Below are 23,463 nucleotides of genomic sequence, written 5' to 3'. Positions count from 1 at the left end.
TAGTGGAGCACAAAAGGAAAAATGTTGAAGAATTGAAAATTGATAGTAAACATCAAGGCTGTCAAGGTGAAAAAAAAACATAAAAAGTCCTTGAATTATATCTCAGTCCTTTGGGAACCATTCAACCAGGTTTATGTGTGAGAATTAGAGAAATAAAATCAGTTTTCACTTGTGACCCTTTTGAAGCTCTGTGATAGGGCTGTACAATATTGTGGGGAAAAAACTAACATTGCCGTATTTATGTATATGGGATTATGTTTAAAAAAATCGATTTTCAAATTGTAATTTTGAAAAAAAAACAAAAAATTCATGCTACAGTGGAATGACTGGGTTCATTTTGATCCACAGAGTACATGTGCACAAAAAAATTCAAATATTAAATAAAGCTTTTTTTAAAAAACAAAAGGGCCTCTAACACGATCATGCTCTATTCTTTTCTTTTTATTTATTATTAAAAAAACTTGCTAAAATACATGTACTGCAGAGACTTGCCCTTTTGTTGTTTTTAATTAGGGGCCAAGCACCGAAGGTGCGTAGGACCCTATTGTGTTTGTTCCCGTTCTTATTATTATTCTTCCTTCTTCCGACTGGGAGTCTATGACAGCCCATAGAACCGATTGCGGGAAAGTTGTTTTGGTTTGACATTCTGAAAGAGGACAGTCCCAACATTAAATACACCAATTTTGGTGTGTCTAAGTCATTCCCTCTAGCGCCACCAACTGTCCAAAATTTCACTTTTATTTTGCTACTAACTTTTGAACCGTAAGGCCAATCAACAAAATTCTTTTTTTCCTCTGATTCCTGAGCTCATGACGATTCGATTCCACCCTATGACGTCATTTTCCGTCATAAAAACATGGCCGCCATTTTGAATTTTTTGAAAAACCTACTTTTTCGAACTCGTCCTAGACAGTTTGTCCGATTTGCACGAAAATTGAACCAGATCATCTTCAGGCAGTGCTGACCAAAAGTTATGGAATTCAAGTTGATTCGTCAAATCATTTTCAATAAACGCTCAAACAAATTTTACGTATCGCTTAAAAAAGCAGTCGTAAGGCTGTATCTCTGCAACGATTTATCATATTCAGACCAAACTTGGTACATGTCATAACAAGCATGACCTGAGGCTACATGCTGCGTTTCTTTTTGCTTATAACTTCTAAACAGTTTGTCCAAAAATCATATAATTGGTCTTGTTAGATTAAGGGCAACATGCCGAGTCAACTGATATCCAATTTTACCATTTCGGCCATTTTGACTGTCGGCCATTTTGAATTTTGTGCTAAAATGCTGTATTTTCAGAACGCATCAACGGATTGTTACGAAACATGGTATGGGTCATCAGCACAATGTCCTGAAGGAGCGTGAGAAGTTTCGAAACAGCGCCACCTAGTGGTGATCATCTTTTTTTAAATGCTTATAACTTTGAGTGTGGTTGACTTATTTTCACGAGACTCATAAAATTAGACTCCTGAAACCTTACCGAGTCCTATGATACCAAACATACTAGGTTTCGCCTTACGGTTTGTGTAGCGTTGTGATTTAGCGCTTAAAAACCATTTGGCTATATCTTCGAAACCGCTTGTCTGATCGAGACGAAACCACCGTCAGAAGTTCGGAAACATAGGTCGATAGCAACATGCCAATGCCCAAATGCCAAAATATTGATAGTAAGGGGTAGTAAAATTCAATCAAAGTCAAGAGTCAGTAATTTTTTACGTGATTTTTCATATAAATGTCTATAACTCTGAAGTGAATTGAGATATTTTCACCAAAATTGACACACATATGTATGGGCTCACTCTGAGGACACATTAAAAAAATGGTGGGACTGAGCCTTTTGGTGGCGCCATAATAGAACAAAACATGAAATTCCCATTGATTTCAATGCAGTTTTCTGAAATAGAATGCTATACTAAACAAATGCATTGGTGTAATATTACGAAACTCAGAATGTGCCAACAACACCATCCCCTGAAGGTACTCAAAATATTTCGAAACAGTGCCACCTAGTGGTCAAAAGTTATAAGAAAATTTCCAAAAAGGCTAATAACTTTTGAAAAAATCTGGCTATTGAAATGCCGATGGTTTTAGTAGATTTTTTGGGTCAAGCCGAGAACATAGATACCAAGTTTGCCTTATTTGGCCAAACTTCCTGTCCGCCATCTTGAATTTCAGTCAAAACCTACTTTTTCGAACTCCTCATCAACCGTTGGTCCGATTTTCACCAAAATTGAATCATATCATCTTCAGACTGAGCCACCTAAAAGATGTGGATTTCGTGTCGATATACAAAACGGTTCTCATTTAGCGCATCAACGAATTTGCTGGAAGGATGCCAAAATGCATTTGAGGCTGTATCTCAGCAAAGCTTTGACATTTTTGCACCAAACTCTATATGTGTCATTGTCACCTCACACTGACCATTCCAAACTTTTGGTTACACATGATAAGCCAATAAATCCTATTACTAGTTGTTGTGTTTATTGTTTTCAAGCCATTTTGCCTAAAATAATCTTAAAACGGTTTTAATTTCTCATTCCTGCCGTTCGTCTGAAGCTTGCTTCTGTAGTGCTTGGCCCCGTTATTGCTGCTTGCAGCTATATTTACTTCTATAATTGTGCTCATTTGTAAGTCGCTGTGGCTATATAATATTTTTATTATGAATACCACAATAAAATGGAAAAAAGGAAACAAAATTATACTGCGATTTTTCAATTTTGTCAATAAATCATTCAGAGTACAAAACAGCGTATTGACGTGCCACTATTTTAGTTATATATTTTTTAATTCCATGGAAGTCATAAGGGTTTGGAACATTAAGGCAGCGAGTAAATGATTATAAAATGTTAAGTATTTGGATGAGCTATCATTGTTATTTATTTTGTTTAGTTTTTTGGGGGTGGGGTGTTTGATCACTGTACTTTTGAACAGCTCTCGGCTAGCTTTGAGTTCTTGCCAGATTTTTGGAAAAAAATTTTTTTTTGAAGTTTAGGAGTTATTGTTTGGTTGTACGAGTTACAGTATGTAACTCCAGAACCTGCTCTGCGGTGATAACAGAAATCTTATGGTAGCCAGGGCGGAAACTCAAAGGAGTTTAATCCCATGACATCACTGATTATCGCTGGTTAGCAGGGGTGCTGAGGAGAACAGCTTCTTTGTCTTGTGGTTATCGCTTGTAAACCAAACAGCTTTGAAGTGAAGTGAAGTGACATTCAGCCAAGTATGGTGACCCATACTCAAAATTCGTGCTCTGCATTTAACCCATCCAAAGTGCACACACACAGAGCAGGGAACACACACACACTGTGAACACACACCCGGAGCAGTGGGCAGCCATTTATGCTGCGGCACCTGGGGAGCAGCTGGGGGTTCGATGCCTTGCTCAAGGGCACCTGAGTCGTGGTATTGAAGGTAGAGAGAGCACTGTACTTGCACTCCCCCCACCTACAATTCCTGCCGGCCCGAGACTCAAACTTACAACCCTCTGATTGCGAGTCCAACTCTCTAACCATTAGGCCACGACTTCCCCTAATCTCCCTTGAAATGGCATTGCCAGAAATAGATAGATAGATAGATAGATAGATAGATAGATAGATAGATAGATAGATAGATAGATAGATAGATAGATAGATAGATAGATAGATAGTTTTTTTTTCTTGTTAAATGCACAGCAAAAAATTTAAAAATTAATGCTGGTTTGAAATTGGTTAGAGAGTCGGTAACCTGAAGGTTTTGGGTTCGAGTCTCAGGTCCGGCAGGATTTGTCGTTGGGGGGACTGAATAACCAGCACTCTCTTCCACCTTAAATACCATGACTGAGGTGAGACCCTTGAGTAAGGCACCGAACCCCTAACTGCTCCCCAGGTGCCGCAGCAGTATGGCTGCCCACTGCTCTTGGTGTGTGTTCACTACTGTGTGTGTTCACTAATGTGCGTGTGCACTTGGATGGGTTAAATGCAGAGCAAAATTTCTGAGTATGGGTCACCATACTTGGCCACACTTCACTGACTCACTCACTCATGGGAAATTAGCTGGCTTATACAATGTATAAGGATGTTCATTAAGCTAAATTATTTATAGTTCAGCCCTATATACTGTGCCAGTGACTAAAGAATGCACACAAAATAAGATGACTGTTTTTGTAATTAATTATTCAGTCTTCAAAAATGGAAATAATAAAAATGTGTCGTGATTTTTGATCAATTTGATTCATTGGCTTGTTGCCATGGTAACAAATTAGAGTGAGATTTTGGGTAAATATAAATTTAATGTAATAAGTTTAGCAATTCCAAATAGTTGATTCACTTGGATGAGGGACCTTGGTGCCTCTGATTGAAATTCAGTTGAAGTTTTGTTCAATCAACAGAATCCATTTTAAGCAAAATACTGAATGCATGCATTCCATTTAACTGATTAAAGAGCATGTGTCACCTCCTGTGAATGTTAATACTCACATTTAAGCCTGACTAGCCAAGTTTCGTAATTCAAAAAAGCAAAACATGACATGTCTGGCTCAGTTATCCAGCAAACATCTGGTCTTTTAATGTCATGTACTGTAATATTGTATGCTGTAATTCTCCTTTTTTTGAAGTATTATAGGTTTTGTATGTTGGATATAAGACTGAAAAATAACATCCAGTATTTGGTTTGGTAGAGCTAACTTACAGTAATTGTACCACCAGGTGTCCAGACTGGCACAGATGACGTTTAACCGCCTTACTGCTTAACTTCAAACCTCTGGTCGCTCAGAAGCAGTTGTGGTGAATCTAATTGTACTGACAGTAAGCTTCTCATATACCTTCATTAGATTACATTAATAGCCTGGGAAAGATTATTACTCATTGCAAATGCAAATTAACCCTTGGCCAGAAATGATTAGGCCTAGCAATTCTCCTGTAATCTACGATACCGCCATCCTTTTGGGACATGATATGAAGATGTTTCGATGTTCTGCATACATTACCCAAAGGTCACCTGACTGGCTGCACAGCATAGAAAGGCAGATGTCATTTTCTGGTTGGATGCTACCTGCTTTTCACAGGATTGTGTCTTTAGCGCTTTAGATTATCTTGTGCACTGAAATGAGGATTATAAAACTGAAAAGGAAGAAATGTAATCTGCCCCCTTTTAATTATTAATGTAGACTTATTGCTTACATTAGAAAAACCAGCTTGTTTCGTCAAATTTTTTTTTTTTTTGTAAAATGATTAAATATATAATATAAATATAATATAAAAAATATAAAATATCCATTTTCACCCACCTGATGTTGTTATGACTCTTTGTATTTATGCACTTGCTCTGAAATGGCAAAAAGGGTATTTTTCAGTCAGCATCATTTCACCCAAACAATAAAAATGTTAAAATACTTGATTAATATAGTAGCTAAAATACAAATATCTAGTTAAAATAAACAAAATGTTAAATGTAAGACCTAAAACAGACAGTAAAAATTTTGTTAAAATAACCAAGATGATTTATGAATTATTGTTATTTATTAACTATTTATTTATAATTATATATGAATAATTAGGATTATTTTATACTTGAATGGTATTCACAGTGTTGCTTAATTTTATCGCCCACAAAATAATTATGAATATATTGTGCATATTTATTCACCCACCCCTAAGAAGGACTAACTTGATATCTTTCCATTTTGGATAAGCACAGAATTTTGCTTTTAATCTCAACCAACTTTGTAGAGTTGTGGATATTCAAATCACAGGAAATATGCTTTCGAATAGAGCAGGGGTGTCAAACTCAATTCCTGGAGGGCCGGAGACCTGCAGAGTTTTGTTCAAACCCTGCTCCAACTCGCATACCATGTAGTTTTCTAATAAGCCTGAAGAACTTGATTAGTTGGATCAGGTGTGTTTAATTAGGGTTGAATCTAAACTCTGCTGGGCTCTGACCCTCCAGGAATTGAGTTTGACACCCCTGGAATAGAGGAAGCATGGTATGATTTTTTAACTATTTATGTCCTATCCACTTATAGGAAGGTTTTCCCAGCAACATTGTCCTTAAATTTTTGATTTCCTTTTTTTTTCAAGGGCATGTTATTTATTTAAATTATTATTTTTTATTTCATTCTTTCTTGGAGAGATGATATAGAGCCCCTAAAGGGACTTTTGCACAAAAAAAATTACACAGACTTTTGCGCGTGCTCACGAGAAACTATCGAATGCTCATGGGAAACTTTTGCTTGTGCATGAGAAATTTTTGCTTCCTCAAAGTTAATGTTTCACGAGCTCACACGTTACATTTTCTGGTTGCGTCACTCCCTGCCATCTTACAACAAAGAAAACAAAAGCATGGAATATGTAGTATGGCGTTATTTTACTGTCAAATGTCGAGAGCGCACTGTTGTAGTACGAAAGTACATTGCTTTGATGCGTGAGCAAAAATCTTTTCTATTGACAATCAAATATGGATCTTTAATTTCATTACAATTTAACATTTAGTCATATTAATCAAAAGTATGCTATAAATGGCTGGGATTGGGGTGCTTGAATGATTTGTACAAATAAATAATCTATTATTCTGTCTGTCTAGCTGGTAGTCAAACCCCTCCTGAGCGATTTATCCAAAAACATTAAGACACACTGCATATAAAAGTTCAATATCATATTATGTCAGATATCTCAACTGAATTTAAAATCAATGTATTCTTTATTTATACAATGATGCCAATAATAAATAACAATAATAATGTTTCCTATCAAATCAACATCAAATGCAAAATGTAGATGATGCACAAGACATAACACAGTAACTGCTGTGATAGAATCGCTGTTTGGTTTTCATGTAAATAGTGGTCGATCGATATATCGCCAAAGCTGATATATCGGCTGATATTTGGCATTTTTCAAATATCGGCATCGGCCAAAACGTTTTTCTGCTTAGCCAACGTGTTCAAGGCAGGACACACAGTGCTCACATTCTCCCTCTTGTTTACTGTCGTTGTTAACAGTTCTAATACAGATAAAGTCTGTCTAATCATCAGATAGAATAAATAAACAAAGGAATTATTGTATACAAAAGGTATTATAATGATTGCTTTTATATTATTAGTAATGGAAAGGCAAACATTCTAATACTTTTTAATTAGCTTTCAGCATTAAACAAATACACATTTACATAATTTAAACAAATCTTTGAATGGCTAATGAACATTTAATTTCACAAACCTTGCAAACTTAGTCGAATCCAGCTGTGAGATCTTGTGAAGTGTGTATTTTTATCCATCATGATCGCGTGTTCTGTGTGACGGTCGGTCCGTGTGAATTGAATGCTTTAAACTTTAAACTCATGATTTCAAATTATGCTGCGTTTTATGCATTCGCCCACTGTCATATTCATGTTATTTTCTCTGTGTGCTGTATGTAAAATTTGTGTTTCCCTGACTTTATTTGACAAATATGATTCCCAATGAACACAAACTTCTCAGAATACTGAGTGCCCTGTTGATTATAGTGTTCACTTCCTTTTTAATTATATTTTTATTAAATATTTATTTCAGAAAAATATTTAGTCATCTAAATTATTCAAATTTCTTAAATATTAATTATTAATATTCAATATTTATATATATATATATATATATATATATATATATATATATATGCTATCGGCCCCCCTGCTTTCCAAGATATTGGCATCGGCTGTCAAAAAAAAACAATATTGGTCGACCACTACATGAAAACCCACTCTAATTAGCTACACATTATGGCATTCTCCTCTAAAACTGTGAATTTACAGTTATATGACAGTTACAGACAACTACATGATCTGCAAATTCATTAAACACATAGAATATAATGATGTTATGACAAATATGAGAAATTTGTTATGGTGGTATATATTCCACAGTTTAATTATTTAGGGAATAGTGCATCTGACCCTTGATCTAAATAATTCTGTCTTAAATCAGAAGATATTTTATATATAGATTTGAATCCAAGTACACAAGACATATATGACCATCTGAACCCAAACATATACTTTTTTTGTTTATTTTGATAAATCAGCCAATTAGAGTTGGTTGATTTATCAATATAAAGGTTTTTGATTTAAAATCAAAATTAAGATTTCAGCCAAAATGTATTTAAGTGTGCGCACACTCTCTGAGCGAGAGCAGCGTGTATCTGAGAGGGTGTGTCTGGTTTTGTGTGAGATCATATTAATGCACTTTCGTGCTACAACAGTGAGCTCTTGACATTTGTCAGTAAAATAATGGTAATATAAAATACCTACACAGGATATTGAAACCATGCGCATGCAAAACATTTCTTGCACGTGATGCACGTCGTGCACACCCGAAAGTCTGTGTATTTTTTTTTCTTTTTTCTTTTTCAAATGTCCCTTTAGGGGCTCTGTAAGATGATGAAGAGTTTTCAGGAATTTAACACTGCATGTTCTCCTTCCCTTTTTTATTTCTGACTCCTTTGGTGTCCTTTTGGAATCCACAAGTGTCCTTTTTTGAAAACCGTCAAACTTTATCTTGAAAAAAGAATGCAGAAAATACAGTTTTGTGAGAATCATACTTCAGTCTTCTGGTTTACTTTGCTGGATATAGCAAATGACATCAAAATGAAAGTGTTAAACAAAATAAATAGTGTATGCTTAATTTCATAAGTGTGACATTAATCACAATTAAAAATTATAATCTATTGACACCCCTAATATGTGTGTGTGTGTGTGTGTGTGTGTGTGTGTGTGTGTGTGTGCATGTAAAATATTTGGAGCGTCTCTTTATCTATAATTGGTTTGATTGTGCATGTACACATAGCATTTTTCCATCATACCAATTGAAAACATTTCATTTTTTTAGTACATTTCTGACTGTGCCTTGGCATGCTTGTGATTTGTTCCCTGTTGACTGATCTGTTTTAAGCATGACCAAACATTAAGAACCTCTTGTAAGCTGAACATGTCTGTCTCTTTCTTTTCTTTTTGAAGACGGCACGCTTCTTTGCCCCTCGATGTCACAGATAACCCTGGCAACTTTATTGTGCCGCTGTGTCGAAGAAGTTACCCCTGTCGCAAATGGAAGTCTGCATCTCTTGGGTAAATGGAAGGGTTTAATATTCGCTTGCTAATATCTCAGAGCTGCTGTATGGACTAACTGTCTTATTTTCCTCACAAATTGGTGGCCTGATTATGAAAATCATCATGCTCCCATCATAGTGGCATAGTGTGGCTGATGGCTCAAAAATACATATCCGTGTTCATTTAATAGATGTTTCTGCCATGACTGGCCATAGCAGTCCTGTAGTGCTCCTCCTTTGTGACTTCTGTGAAAGCGGACCTCCTGTGTCTTATGGTGTCTTAAGAAACATAGATTTTTTTTTAAATTTAAAAATACATTTTTAAGTAGATAAAAAATATATATAAACATATTTATTTATTTATAAAAAATATTTAAATAAGATATACAAAATAATTAAAAAATAATGCAGGACATATTCTCATGTCTGCTATGGAGTATTTATGGTTGATCCATTTTCTAAATTCACTTGTTATTGGCAGTTATAGTAAAGTGTTAGTTTTTAATTTTGTCTACAGCCACTTCATGAGTCTTATTTTAATTAAAAAATAGATATATTTTTTTAATTATTACGTTATTAGTATTGCAACTTGTCTCAGTTTTCCACGTGACATATTTATCCAGTCAGAAGATATGTAATGTTAAGTATTTTTCAATTGGATGTATAGCACAAATTGTTAAAAACAAAATTCCATAATATAGCTATGTATTTATTTATTGCTAGCACACTAGCATAGCCAATAGCACGTACAGAGCACTGATGATTAGAAGCCTCTGCTAGTTTGTATGGAAATTCATGCTAGCCTGTTGTCCGTGGAGGATTGTTATTCTGTGTCCTGTTAATTAGCTCTGTAGTTTAGCCTTGTTAGATGATTTTTAATTAGCTTTGGAGATGACGTGTTCTGATAAACATTAGTGATTACCGCGAGTGCTCGAGACGTCCCTGTGCATTAACTGCCGTTGACCATGGATGGAGATAACATGTCAGGCTTAGAACGCAACTACAAATAACATCGGTCACCCTGTGGGATCTTGGGCTCAAAGAGTTGGGTGGAGCGTTCAGATATCTCTCAATCCTGGTTTCATGAGATCAGACTATGCTTGAGCCATGCTGGGAAGGCAATGAAAAAATAGCTTAGGCCTCAGTTGTATTTGAAAATAACGTACAACATACACCTTACCTTAAACCTAACCAATAGTGTTAACAAAAACAAACATGAGATTAAAACACATTTTCTGAAGCCACCATGCCATTTTAACTTGTTTTTACAAGTCAAGCTGTTTTTGAGCGATTTTATTATGATTCGTTTTTGATTGGATTGCAAATGCAGTGCTTTTCCAGGTGAGCTAGCAAGCAGGTTTGCTACATTAGAAAAGCCATACATATGGAGCTAGTAATGTGATGTAAACATCAAAATCTATTAGTTTACAAATCATACCCTTTTTCTGAAAATGAATTACATTTCTTGCCATTTTACTGTCTCTTGTGTTCAGCTGGAAGCTGCAGTGAATTGTGTTTATACATTTTTGGAGTTTTACAGTAATGTAGGTAGAGGCATGTTTTTCTAATGAGCCTAGGTTGAAAATTGGCATGGCTCTGGAAACTGACGAAGCACCAAGGAAATGGATATTGATCAGAGACCCAAGTGCAATTCCAGATACACAAGTTGCTAGTCATTTCTAAAAAAACAAACTTCAAATAGTATTGTTTTGCTGCTCTTCAATACGTCATTACCAGCTAACAAGGTAATAAACACATTCTGTATCAAGAATGCAATTACATTTAAAGGCCAATGTTGATTTTAGACACAAGAAAAGAAAATTCTAGCCTCTGCTACATATTAGCATACAAATTACAGGCTCTGAAATTCAACAAGCGCGTTCTTAATTGCATCAGGCTCATATTAGTAATCAAGGACTCCTCTCAGAGACCATGAGATCAATAATGGTGCTTGCTGTTGGAAAAATGCTTTCAGGTGATTGATTGTACATTAGGGCAGAGGTGGGTAGAGTACCCAAAAACTGTACTCAAGTAAAAGTAAAAGTACTTCTAGAAATATTTACTCAAGTAAAAGTACTAGTCTTGAATAGTTACTTGAGTAAGAGTAAAAGAGTATCGGATAAAAAATCTACTCAAGTAGTTAGTTACTAGTTACTTTGGGTCATATATACTGAGCCTATTTTTATTTAGATATATAGATAAAATGTATGTAATGTATGTGTGTGTGTATAAATGTATATATTTCATCAGCCTTTACTCCAATTTATGTAATTTATTATAAAACCCTGTCTGTTTACTTAAGTAACAGATATAGGTGTCATGCCATAACATATTTTTAATACGACTGACTTTATATTAAATGTGAATTTAACATTGAAAGTTAATGTGATATAAATATTGCTACTAATCTTTCATTGTTCAGAAAGAGAGCAAATAACATTTACATTATTAAAGATCATTTTCACTGACAGTCTAGATTTCAATCACTCTCAGAAACTCCCATTAAAATCACTGAAACTGTTAACACTGTGAAATCAATATCTTAATTAAAGATTCGTACACACATCTGCACTTTGTTGTTCCTGCGAGAGAATTCGCCAGAAAGAGGTATTCAGTCAGTGAGTGATCACAGATCTGAATTTAGCAGCTGAACTTACTTGCACCAGTGTGATTGTATTAAAATTAATAAAATCTTAATCGGCTGTTTTTTTGTCTTTTGAAAGCTGCATTCAACTTGACTCCCCTCTGTTATAAGCCACAAACGTACAACAAACTAATGTCACAGTGGTATCGTGTACTGTAATCGAATGTAGCCCAAGTTATTACCTGTTAAACAGTAGACAGCACACGCGGTGTTCATCTAATAAGGATCTCCATCGCTAGCAAATAATAACCTTTGCAGATTTCAATTCAGTGCAGTTCCAGTCACGTTTTCAACGCTCTTTCTGTTCTTAAACGTTACAACTCCCGAGTGAACCACTTCAGACGCTCAGCGCGTGCGGCAGGGAACTGAACGACTCATTCAAACTGATTCATGAACCAATTCACTCTTTTGCCAATTGGTTTGATCAAGCCTTTGAACAGAATTGACTCAAAAGAATGAATCATTCGCGAATGGGCATCGCTCATTGCCCAGAGAAAAGTAGACGTCGCGTTTGGAATAAACTGAAGCATTATAACATTTATTGCATTAAGATAAAGTAACGAGAGGAGCGTCGCCCACAGTAACGAAGTAAAAGTACAGATTTTTTCTCAAAAATTTACTCAAGTAAGAGTATAAAGTACCCATCTTTAAATATACTCAGAAAAGTATTCGTTACCCCAAAAAATTACTCAAGTAAATGTAACGAAGTAAATGTAACTCGTTACTACCCACCTCTGCATTAGGGGGATATATATCTAAATAGCAGCCGCCAAGTTACCAGTTGTGTCACAACATTGTTTGCAGTTGCATACTGTCATACTATTCTACTACTACTACTAATACTTTCCATAATACACGCTGTTTCTGCAGTATGTGTGCTGTTTATAGTAAACAACATTATGCATGTAATATGTGGTTGGCCTACAGAGCACATTGCATTAAATGCTGTATTCCACAATTCTTTTGTGTTTTTTTGTGAAATATTACTGGCTGCTCATAATGCATACGCTTTACTTTTTATGTCAGCTGCAGCATCTCTTTTCTCTTTCAACTTTTTACTTTCATTTTTTTATTAATATTGTTTTAAGTTAAATTAGACTGATAGAATTGCCAAGTGACAAAATTCTGTAATCATTTAGATTTTAAAAATAACTTGCTTCTTTCTGAATAAAAATGGTCATGTGACAACAGTGTAGCATACTAAACATTGTACATTGTTATACATTGTTTAACAATACTTTTGCACACTCATCCAACTGTATTTATTACCACTGTTCTCACAATGTGTATACTGTATAATCCTACATTGCTCTGTTCATAATGTACATACAATCCCTACATTGCATTCCTATTTATATTCTGTATATACTCTGCTCAATACTGTATATAGCAACTCCACTGTACATTCTTTATATCATAGCTTCACTTACTCTGCACTTTTATGCATATAAAACACTATATTCTTGCACTTCTGGTTAGATGCTAACTGCATTTCATTAGCTCTGTACTTGTACTCTGCATAATGACAATAAAGTTGAATCTAATCTAATCTAAAGTTTAAAATGTTCACTATTGCGTAATCCGTACTAGATTACAGTACATTCTCAAAGATTACAGTTTTAGATTACAGTACATTCTCAAAACAACCACAGAAACAATTTTAGGTGTGATTTTGGAAATAATAGCCACATTTTAGCATCTCTGTCTTTTCTTTTAATTCTTTTTATATAATTTGTGTTTTTTAAAATGTTTTTAAGTTAATTTGAACTAATCTGCTTTTTTAAGCTTTATTTAAAAATTTGTTTAAATCGCAAACTAACCACTTTGATTTTCGAGATAATAACTAGATCCCACTTAGCTTCAATACAACGTGACATAATGGGGTCATGTGATGACAGTTTAGCACATTATAGTTGGAAATTTTCATCATTGCATAATGCATGCTGTTTTACATGTTACATATTCACATTGAGACATACTTTGTCAGTATACTCTCTGTATATGTCTATAGACAATCCACTCCACCATCTGGTTCTTACAGGGGATCTTTGCGTGTGTGTTAAAGGGAGTGGCTGAGCGTGGAATTCATCAGTATGCATGCTGGGTAAAGCAGGAGGTAGCCCCACTCCAATCCACTGGGCAGACATTCGCATCCAAGCTACTTTGATCTTAACGCCTCAGCTTACACATGATATCAAGACCTTAGGTTTCTGTTCACTCACCATATTTTACATCTCTACTGTGCCACTCACATTTCTGAAGGCGAGTAAATGGAGCTCTTTTAGTCGTTCTAGATAACAATCAGTGCAATTTACTCTAGTATGTTGGTTTTCTTCTTCTTTGTAATGACTGTACTGTGCATAATAACTGTCATCTGCTCTAAAGAGACTTAAGAAGTCCCAGTAAGTAAAGTTTGGCAGTTTTGGAAGTGAAGTTACTGCTCAGCAGTGGGTCTCTTGTCAGCCATGACAGTGCATGTACTGGCCGAGTCTGTGTGGTTCATCTAAATAACGTCTCAACTTGTCACCACAGGAGAAAGAATTTCAACAATAGTTGACCCAGCATGCTTCACTGAAAGCTGCCAATAGACTGCAATACAGCAGAGCATGCTAACTTTTCTTCTTCCACACAACAAACACTCTGGAAGATGAAAAGAATGCTACTTTGATTCATAACATGCTTTGTAATGCTATCAAAATGTTAATTCCTCTCAGAGTGTGTAAATGAGTTAATATAATATTCTATTAGTTTTCATGCACAACCAGAGATTTTACTGTCAGTTTGATGCTTATTATTTTATTTATTTTGTTTTACTACTTTTAAACAGTTGGCTTATTTACTTGATTTTCCAGTAAAAATGGGTAATATCAACAGGTCCAAAGAATGTCAGATTAACTTTTATGTATTAATATATTAACAGTGTGTCTAGATCACAGATACAGTAGAAGTATATTATTCAGGGGGATGTCTGTTTTGCAAGTGTGCAGCAAATAACACCATAAATTCTGACCCATGCCAAAAGAGTAAGATAGTAAGAGTTAAGGGGTGTCTGATAGTAAGAGTTAAGGGGTGTCAGACACAGACTGATTATTCGGCCTTCAGGCCCTCAGAGGATTGGATATTGGCTTAGAGGATTGGATAGTGTTTGTGTGTGTGCGCGCGCGTGTGTTTAAGTGAGTCTCTCTACCCACACTTGACTGATTGCTGGTCAAGGGCACGGACAGTCTGTAATAGAGCAATGCTTCATGAAAGGACAGGGAGGGTGTTCTATAGGTCAGGAGCACTTTGTTTCTCATTCAACATTTTCACATAGAGCTCCTTTGTTGTCATTCATTAGATAACAGGTGAAATGACAGATATGTCGAGAGTAATTGCAGATGTTTCTGAATACCTCAGTGGCCTTTTAAAACATGAATACATAAATACAGGTGACATGACTGACTGTGATTACTGTAGATATCACCGTGACCTCCATCTTCACAGTTCATCACTTTTGTGTTAAGGGCTTACGAAACACATTTTTTTCTAAACTAACATAAAATGAATGAATTAATTAATTAATTAAAATAGTGATTTTCTATATATATTTTTTTTTACAAAATAAGTCCGTAAGTACTTTTACAAAAGATTTCTATTTCAAATAAAAGCTTATTTGATAGCATATATACATACATACATACAGTGCCCTCTACTAATATTGGCACCCTTGGTAAATATATGCAAAGGTGGCTGTGGAAATTAATCTGCATTTTTTTATCCTTTTGATCATTCATAAAAAAATAAATAAAAAAATAGCAAAATTCTTTCACATCATTTAAGTAAAACCATGGAAAGTGGGGGAAAATCTCATTATAAAATAAATGGTTTTCTATTTCAAATTAGCCGCAATTATTGGCACCCAATTATTGCAACATCCTTTTTCTCAAGACACCAGCTCTGAGTTTTCTCCTATAATGCCTGAAGAGTTCGGAGAACACCTGACATGAGATCAGAGAACATTCCTTTATATAAAAACACTCCAGATCCTTCTTATTCCCAGCTCCATGTTGGTGGTGCTTCTCCCAACTCATTTTCTATAGGGATCAGGTCAGGGAAGCTTTGTTTTGTGCTCAGTGACACATTTTTGTATTGATTTTGATGATTTTTTTTTTTTTTTTTGATTTTTGTCGTGATGGAAGATTCAACCATGGCCCATTATAAGATTTCTAACAGAGGCAGTCAGGTTTACATTTTTTATCTGTTGATATTTGATAGAATCCATGAAGCCATGTATCTGAACAAGATCTCAAGGACCTCCGGCAGAAAAATAGGCCTACAACATTAAACACCCAGCATTTAAACTGTGGGCATGGGGTACTTTTTATCCTTTTGCATCAAACCCATCTGGTGGGTTTACTGCCAAAAAGCATTTTTTTTAAATTAGTTTCATCTGACCATAGAAGCCAGTCCCATTTGAAGTCAGTCGAGTCTGACAACTGAATATGCTTGAGTGTGGGGCTGTGATTGCTGTGATATGCTTTAGCTCTTTCCTTACAACCACTTTCTATTTTGTGAAGCTCAACAATCTATCAGAACTATATTCTTTGGTTTTACTCCTTGTGATGGATGATTAAGGGAATTTGGCCTTTGTGTTCCTTATACTACCTGTCTTTTAAAGACCTACTGTGTTTCATCGCATCGCTACAGTTGATGGAAGGAGCGCTGCACTCTTATGTGACACTATGGCTGTAGGGAGCAGTAGTTCCCCGGTAGCTACCGCTGCTGCTTAGGCTGGGTGAAGGACGAAGCTGATGATGGGGAGGTGGAGGTGGGCGGCAAAGCTAATTCATCACTATAAATGCCTGTGGAACACAATGTGTCCAACTCGGTGCCTGCCTGTCAAAGGACCCCGCCGGTCCTACAGGCAGTTAATTAACTTCCCGTCCGTGCTGAGAGGAGGTATAAGTGACACAGGTGCCAGCCTCCAAAAGCAACAGTCTGAGTATGCTGATTGTAGATCGAGTGCTCTGATGTACTCCCATTAGATTATTTAAAAAAAAAAAAAAAAAGTCAGTTGTGTGGCACATCACCCCAAAGCTAATGTAGTTCTGAACAAATCTGTAAAACTTTCAGAGGATAGAGGATGTGGTGTCCTCATAACATTTATTTTATTTTTTTTCTGATATGGAGTTGCACATTTGTAAGTTTGTGACGACAGGGAGATGGTATATTGCACCCTGACCTGAGAGACTACTGAGACATGAAATCCAATTAAATTTCTTTAGAAAAGTACAGTTTACTCAAACTGTAGTGTTTCTGACACTAGCTTTGAGATAGGTCCCTGGAAGATAATAAAGGAAAAGTTCAACCAAAACAAAAATTCTGTCATCATTAATTAGTCCTTTTTCATTGGTCCTTTTTGGAGATTTTTGAAAACTTATGGTTAACATTTACTTGATAGCAGTTTAGATATTTGTAATAAATATCTCAGATAAAGGTGGTAAATCGTTTTTTACATTATAGACTTTTCAAAAGTTTGGGGTCAGTAAGATGTTTGTTTATTTATTTATTTTTAATATATATAAAAAAACGATTCATTAAAATCCTCAAAGGTGAAGATATAATTCTACAAAAAGATTTCTGTTTTAAATAAATGTTGAACTTTCTATTCATCAAAGAATACTGAAATTGTATATCATGGTTCCGAAAAAAAATATTAAGCAGCACAACTGGTTTCAATGTTGATAATAATAAAAAAACGTTTCTTTAGCACCAAATCAGCATCTTACAAACTTTGAAACAGTAGTGTATGTCTGCTGTTTAATAGTTAATTTTGTCAAGCTTTAGGCATATAGATATTCTCAAAGCTAATACACTTGGAGTAAAATAATTTCATCAATTCTTTAATTGGTTCTGAAATTCATTTGGTCAAGTAGATGAACCCTGAAGGTAGTAATAAGCTTATATTAATGGAAGAAATGTGATTTGGGTATTATTCAACTTTTATTATTAACTACTGATGACCTGCACTAACCAGATCTACTAATATAACCATCATAATTATACTTTAATGGCATATACAATTATATGTGTCTTGATGTACACAGTAGTCGGCCTATTTCTCTTAGAATTATGGCTTGAGGTTGATGAGGCGATACATTATATATCTGAATGATGGTGTATATAAATACTGTACATGAAGGTGTATTGCTATGTTCTTTTTATGTGTGTATTGTAAGCTGTTTGGCCAATCCTGAAAATCTTTAAATTTTTATTAAATGATATGTTATTTTTTGTGAAATTGTCACTGTTGTTTTTAATTGTTGTTTTAATAGCCTCTAGTGCTTAGTGGAAGTCACCAATAAAAGGGGGGGAGAGTTTATATAGGATTTTGTGGACATTTTAGTAATGTTTATTAATATTTATGTATATACAGTAGATATATATATATTCATGTGCATGTCCCTAAACAAATATTGCAAATATATATTGCAAGATATATTTTCTAGCTCAGACTTAGTATGTTCAGGAGTTTCTCTGAAAGAAATTATAATCTAAACTCTTGTGGTGAACAGGAACTAGCCTTTCATCTTCTATGTGTTAATTATTTAAAGTTGGGATCAATGGCTTGACTGAATATACTGTATCACCGAAAGTCATTTAATTCCTTTTCTTATGCAGCAGGTTTTGAGGATATGACATAAGTAAAGGGCCTTCATAGAAAACTTTATGAAATATATGTAAAATGCATCATAAAAAAATCAGAAAGTATATATTGCAATCTATTATGTCTTCTAACAAATAATAGTAACTGTAGTTAACCGTAAAATATAATTCTTAATTTAGTGGTTATTTGTGATGATAACATATACATATGAAATGTATGATGTAATACTTGTTATTATACGTTATAACCATTATTACGTTATAACTTTCATTAGGTTTTATGAACGTTACAATTTGTTTTTGAGATCAAATAACTGATTTTAAGGTATATTATTTGATACGTTACAAATGCATTAATGCATTATGTATACAACCATCAAGTGTTAAAAATACCCTATCTTATGTGTTTTGTAGATTAATATCATGACATGTGGTTTGATTATTTTCATGTTACAAACACAGAAGCCCAAGATATTGGTAGTTCCTTTAGTGACCACAGTGAGATGTGTGTGCCCCCCTTAGATAGAGCATATGTTCTGCCCTGAGATACCAATCCATTTATTGTTACTGACATACTATTCACTGCAGTCAACTTGTTACCAAGCATTTGGAAATACGTATAGCTTCGGTTGTCCCTGTCCTTCCCCTGTGTCTCTTCCTCTCTGTGGCCAAAAATAAAGCTACAAGTCTCCCTGCTAGCCTGCAGGGGCTTAAACACTGCCAGAGGTTGCTGGATATGTTCAGAAGGTCTTCGAAAAATGGACCAAATTACTTGCAGAGACCTCACAGATGGAGGGGCCAGCAGAATCAGTGGTCTGTCCCACCATCTGCCATGAAACTGGGAAAAATTTTATTTATTTATTTATTTTTAAAATTTTTGTCTGTTCCCAAATTATATTATTGATAGAACATAATTCATTAGAAGTCTAGATCCAAATGTAGATGCATATGCTTTCTGAAGCATAATGGTTAGAGAGTTTGACTCCTAACCATAAGGTTGTGGGTTCGAGTCTTGGCCTGGAAATACCACAACTGAGGTGCCCTTGAGCAAGGCACCGAAGCACCAACTGCTCATCGGGCGCCGCAACATAAAAATGGCTTCCCACTGCTCTGGGTGTGTGTTCACGGTGTGTGTGTGTGTTCACTGCTATGTGTGTGCACTTTGGATGGGTTAAATGCAGAGCATGAATTCTGAGAATGGGTCACCATACTCGGCTGTATGTCATGTCACTTTAAATAACATTTAATGCAAAAATAAATGCAGTCTGGTGTGCATACTGCAGGGGTGTCCAAATTCGGTCCTGGAGGGCCAGTGTCCTAATGAGTTTAGCTCTGACTTGCCTCAACACACTGCCAGGAAGTGTCTAGTATGCCTAGTAAGATCTTGATTAGTTGGTTTAGGTGTGTTTAATTGGTGTTGGAGCTAAACGCTGCAGTACAGTGGCCCTCCAGGAGCAGGATTGGACACCCCTGGCATACTATAAGAGAAAAAAATCTGTTATTAGGGTTAGAATCAAGGCTCATCAGCACTGAGAAAATTGGACATTTGCACCATGCATTAGTGTTTGCCCTTACCTCAAAACTCAAAATCATGACGCTAATATTACCTGCACATAAGGTGTACTCAACAACCTCTACACCTGCAGAGATAAACTCATAATTCTCCTGTCCATGTTAAGATCCTCTCCAGTTTAGTAAATCAATATAATCTACAGTAATAATTTAGTATGGAGTACTGGAAATTTGACTTAGTTATTTAAGCAGCTCTATTCGTAGCACCTGTCAGAGCTTCATGGCAAGTAACTGTTATTAATATTATATTAATTATAACTAAATAATTGTATGTTTATCTTTTCCCACAAAGGCCAGCTAATAATGAGCTAATTATTCCGTCATGGATACATCAGATGGCTAGTGTACAGAGGGTCACTCCAGCCAGGTGGTAGCTGTAAGATAGATGTTCATTAGCAAGTTTGGAAAAGTATGCTGATACTAATGGTGCTGTGATCACACCCTATGCCGGGGTGCTGGGAGAGGAGGGCAGACCAGACCACCTATTACACAAACCGGCCCAGTTTTATTGGGAGATATGTGGAGACTCGTGCAGACATCTGGACCTTTCTAAGCATTCTTTCGTAGTTATTCTCTGATGGATTTGAAGCCAAGTGGGGTTTTCAAAATTAATTTCTTATGATTATAGAAATGTATATGTACAGTACACACACATTACACTAAGATTTTGCTTTGGAAAAAGTATTTTGGGCTTCTCCAAGGCAGCATTAATTTGATCGAAAATACACTAAAAGTAATATTAATATTATAATAGTAATATTGCAAAATATTAAAATGTTACATATTTTTCCTATTTGAATATATTTTAGAACGTAATTTATTCCTGTGAAAGCAAAGCTGAATTTTCAGCAGCCATTACACAAGTCTTCAGTGTTACGTGATCCTTCAGAAATCATTCTGACCACTATACAGTATGTGTTTTTTTGTTGTTGTTGTTGTTGTTGTTTTTGGTGAGGATTCTTTTAAAATGACAAAATGAACAGCACTGAAATATTTTAAGATTATAAATGCATTTACTGTTACCTTTGAAGAATAGTGCATTCTTGCTTAGTCAAATCATTAAATTAATTCCTAAAATAAATAAACACATACAGTAAATTTATTTTATTGACCCCTGAACTTCTGAACGATCGCATGTCTTGCACCCTATTTTAATAATTAAGCGAACATAGGTTTTACATAATATTTGTTCAAATATTTCACTCAAAAATAACTGTAAACAGAAAAATGCAAATAAGTTTGTTAATTAGGCAAGCGAGCACAAAATCCCAAATGTCAATTGTCAGGCGATTAATTGGCTTGGTTGATACTGTAAATCGGTCTGCCAGTGTTTCACTTAAGCCACTGCTTTGTTTGTTGGTGAAAAGTATAATCCTAAAAATCCATGCACCCAATCTCCATCTGTGCCTTGTCATCCGGTCAGTGAGGAAAGCTCCACTCTTTCCGTCACCATCTTGCTGATGGATTTTGAATTAACCTTAAAATTGAGACAAAACATCTCCTCGTAAAGAGGCTCTTGGCTTTGTTATCTTAATTGATGCGAAGTGACTAATATAATTGCAGTGGCACATCGTTCAGGGCTGCAGAAGGCAAATTACGTGCTGTTACTTGGAAAGCAGCGCTGTGACTTGAACCCCCACATCCCACCCTCCTGCTTCTAGACACCGGTTACATGAGCCCTTCTTAATGACAAAGATGTGGGTTATTGTGTGAAGGCCTGTTATTTTCTGACACCGTTGCAATTTAACACATCACAGCTCATGGTGGATTAAAGCAAAACAGGTCTTTGTTAGCAAATAAAGCCCACCCTGACACCATCCGTCTACTTAATGATCTCCTCCTTCAGAAGACTAGCCCTCTTTATGGGTGTTTTGTTTAGACACGCAGTTCTTGGAATGACTCCTCTGCTCTGGTAGTTTAGAAAATGGTCGCCTTACATCTCTTTGTCTTGTACTCCAATGTGTTATTCCGTATTTTCATTTCTACTGGTCTTTCTGTAGCCCAGAGGTTCTCAAACTTTAATAAATCGCACCCCTCAGAGGAGTGCTGTAACTTCTGAAGGACAGCCGAAATGATGCATACTGTAGTCATAAGATGAAGAGCATAGACTAGATTTAAACAGGATAGAGTTCGGTGCAGTTCATATGTTTCATACACGTTTGGAAGCAGACTGTCACAAACAAAACTCCTTCCCTCATGAGTCTCAGATGCAGTGCATTAAAGAAAATAGCCTGCAACACTTGTGTCTGGATGGAGAATGGTCTGCGTCTCTGATGAAATCTGTGGCAACCAACCCAACGAGAAAGAAAATGCAGACATTAAGAAAAAAATGTTATTTATTCCTAACAAGTTTATTGATATGCTGTTTAAGTTATTAGTAAATTACCAATAAAGATTTCTTAATTTTTTTCTACTCCCATAGAGATGTTGCCATGTTTTTTTATTCAACTACTGTACAGGCAAGTACTGAAGCATAAGAGAGAGAGAGAAATTATTGCTTTTGTTATATGATGATCATTTTGTCTTGGTTACCATGTCTTAATATATTTTTACTACTTTTAAAATGTTTTTTCTTCATTTAAATATATCGTTGTGTGTGTGTGTAATAAAATGTTATATTAATATAAGAATATAAATTTTTTTAAATGAGCTGCTTTTACAGTGTCTTATATTTATTAAAATGTTTAAAGGTTTAGTTCAGCAAAAAAACACTAAGAAATAAAGCCATAAATTACTCACCCTGAAGTCATCCTAGGTGTATATGACTTTCTTCTTTCAGACAAATTAAATTGGAGTTATCTTTGATCTTTCAAGTCGTTTGATGCAACTTAGCCGGTGTTGCACTCCGTTGGTCCTTAATAAGTTTAATATAAAGTACATTCATTGAAAAAGTGTCTCACACGTCTCCGGGCTGTGAACAAAGTTTGTGAAAACTAATGTTTGTTAACAGGAGCAAAGGAAGCAAAGTTTCCTTACTTTAGCAAAGGAAAACCAGTCTCCTCTTGGCTTCTATCGAAATCCTCCGATATTCTTCTTTACAAATCCTCATTTTGTATTTCTAATTAGTGACCATTGTTTTGTTTTGATCTCTCCTCCATGTTTCCTTGTGCATCACTTTTGAGCGGTGAATGCGCAAAGCTGACCTCATATGTCATTCCCCCAGAACTGCTTCGTTTACAAAAACACATCGATTCACTACAGAAGGCCTTTGTTCACCCCCCACCCCGGAGCAGTGTGAGACACTTTTTTTACAATGGATGCGCTTTTTATAAAACTTCTCGTTTTTTTTTGGCTGAACTAACCCTTTAATATATATTATTTAAAATATATTTATTTGGCAGCAGAAGTTTGAGCAGTAATTTCCGTGGCAGTGAAATCCTGGTCACTGTTACCTCATTAAAATCCATCCTAATATGGTACATGTGGATTTACCACAGCATTGTAAAATAGCTGCCATCTTATATAACAAGCCAGACCTTCCTGCTCACTGCTCAAGATTTTTTTTTTCTTCTCTATTTTTCTCCCCTTTTTCCCCAGATGTCACAATGG

The 23,463-nt window shown here is 35.4% G+C and overlaps 1 protein-coding gene across 2 annotated transcripts in view; it reads left to right on the top strand.

Moving 5' to 3' along the window:
• Window positions 1-23,463, top strand: part of LOC132119536 (IQ motif and SEC7 domain-containing protein 1-like) — a 187,709-nt gene that overhangs the window by 70,523 nt on the left and 93,723 nt on the right. Inside the window, exon 3 of one of the 2 annotated variants that reach the window (XM_059529585.1) lies at window positions 8,965-9,072. The exons of the other annotated variant lie outside the window; for it this stretch is intronic. Coding sequence (XP_059385568.1) covers window positions 8,965-9,072 — 108 coding nt within the window. The remainder of the gene's footprint in view (window positions 1-8,964; window positions 9,073-23,463) is intronic. 2 annotated transcript variants of the gene reach the window in all.

Source organism: Carassius carassius, chromosome 38 (genome assembly GCF_963082965.1).
Source record: "Carassius carassius chromosome 38, fCarCar2.1, whole genome shotgun sequence".
NCBI classification, from domain to species: Eukaryota; Metazoa; Chordata; class Actinopteri; order Cypriniformes; family Cyprinidae; genus Carassius; species Carassius carassius.
This window is presented reverse-complemented; position numbering and strand designations above follow the sequence as displayed.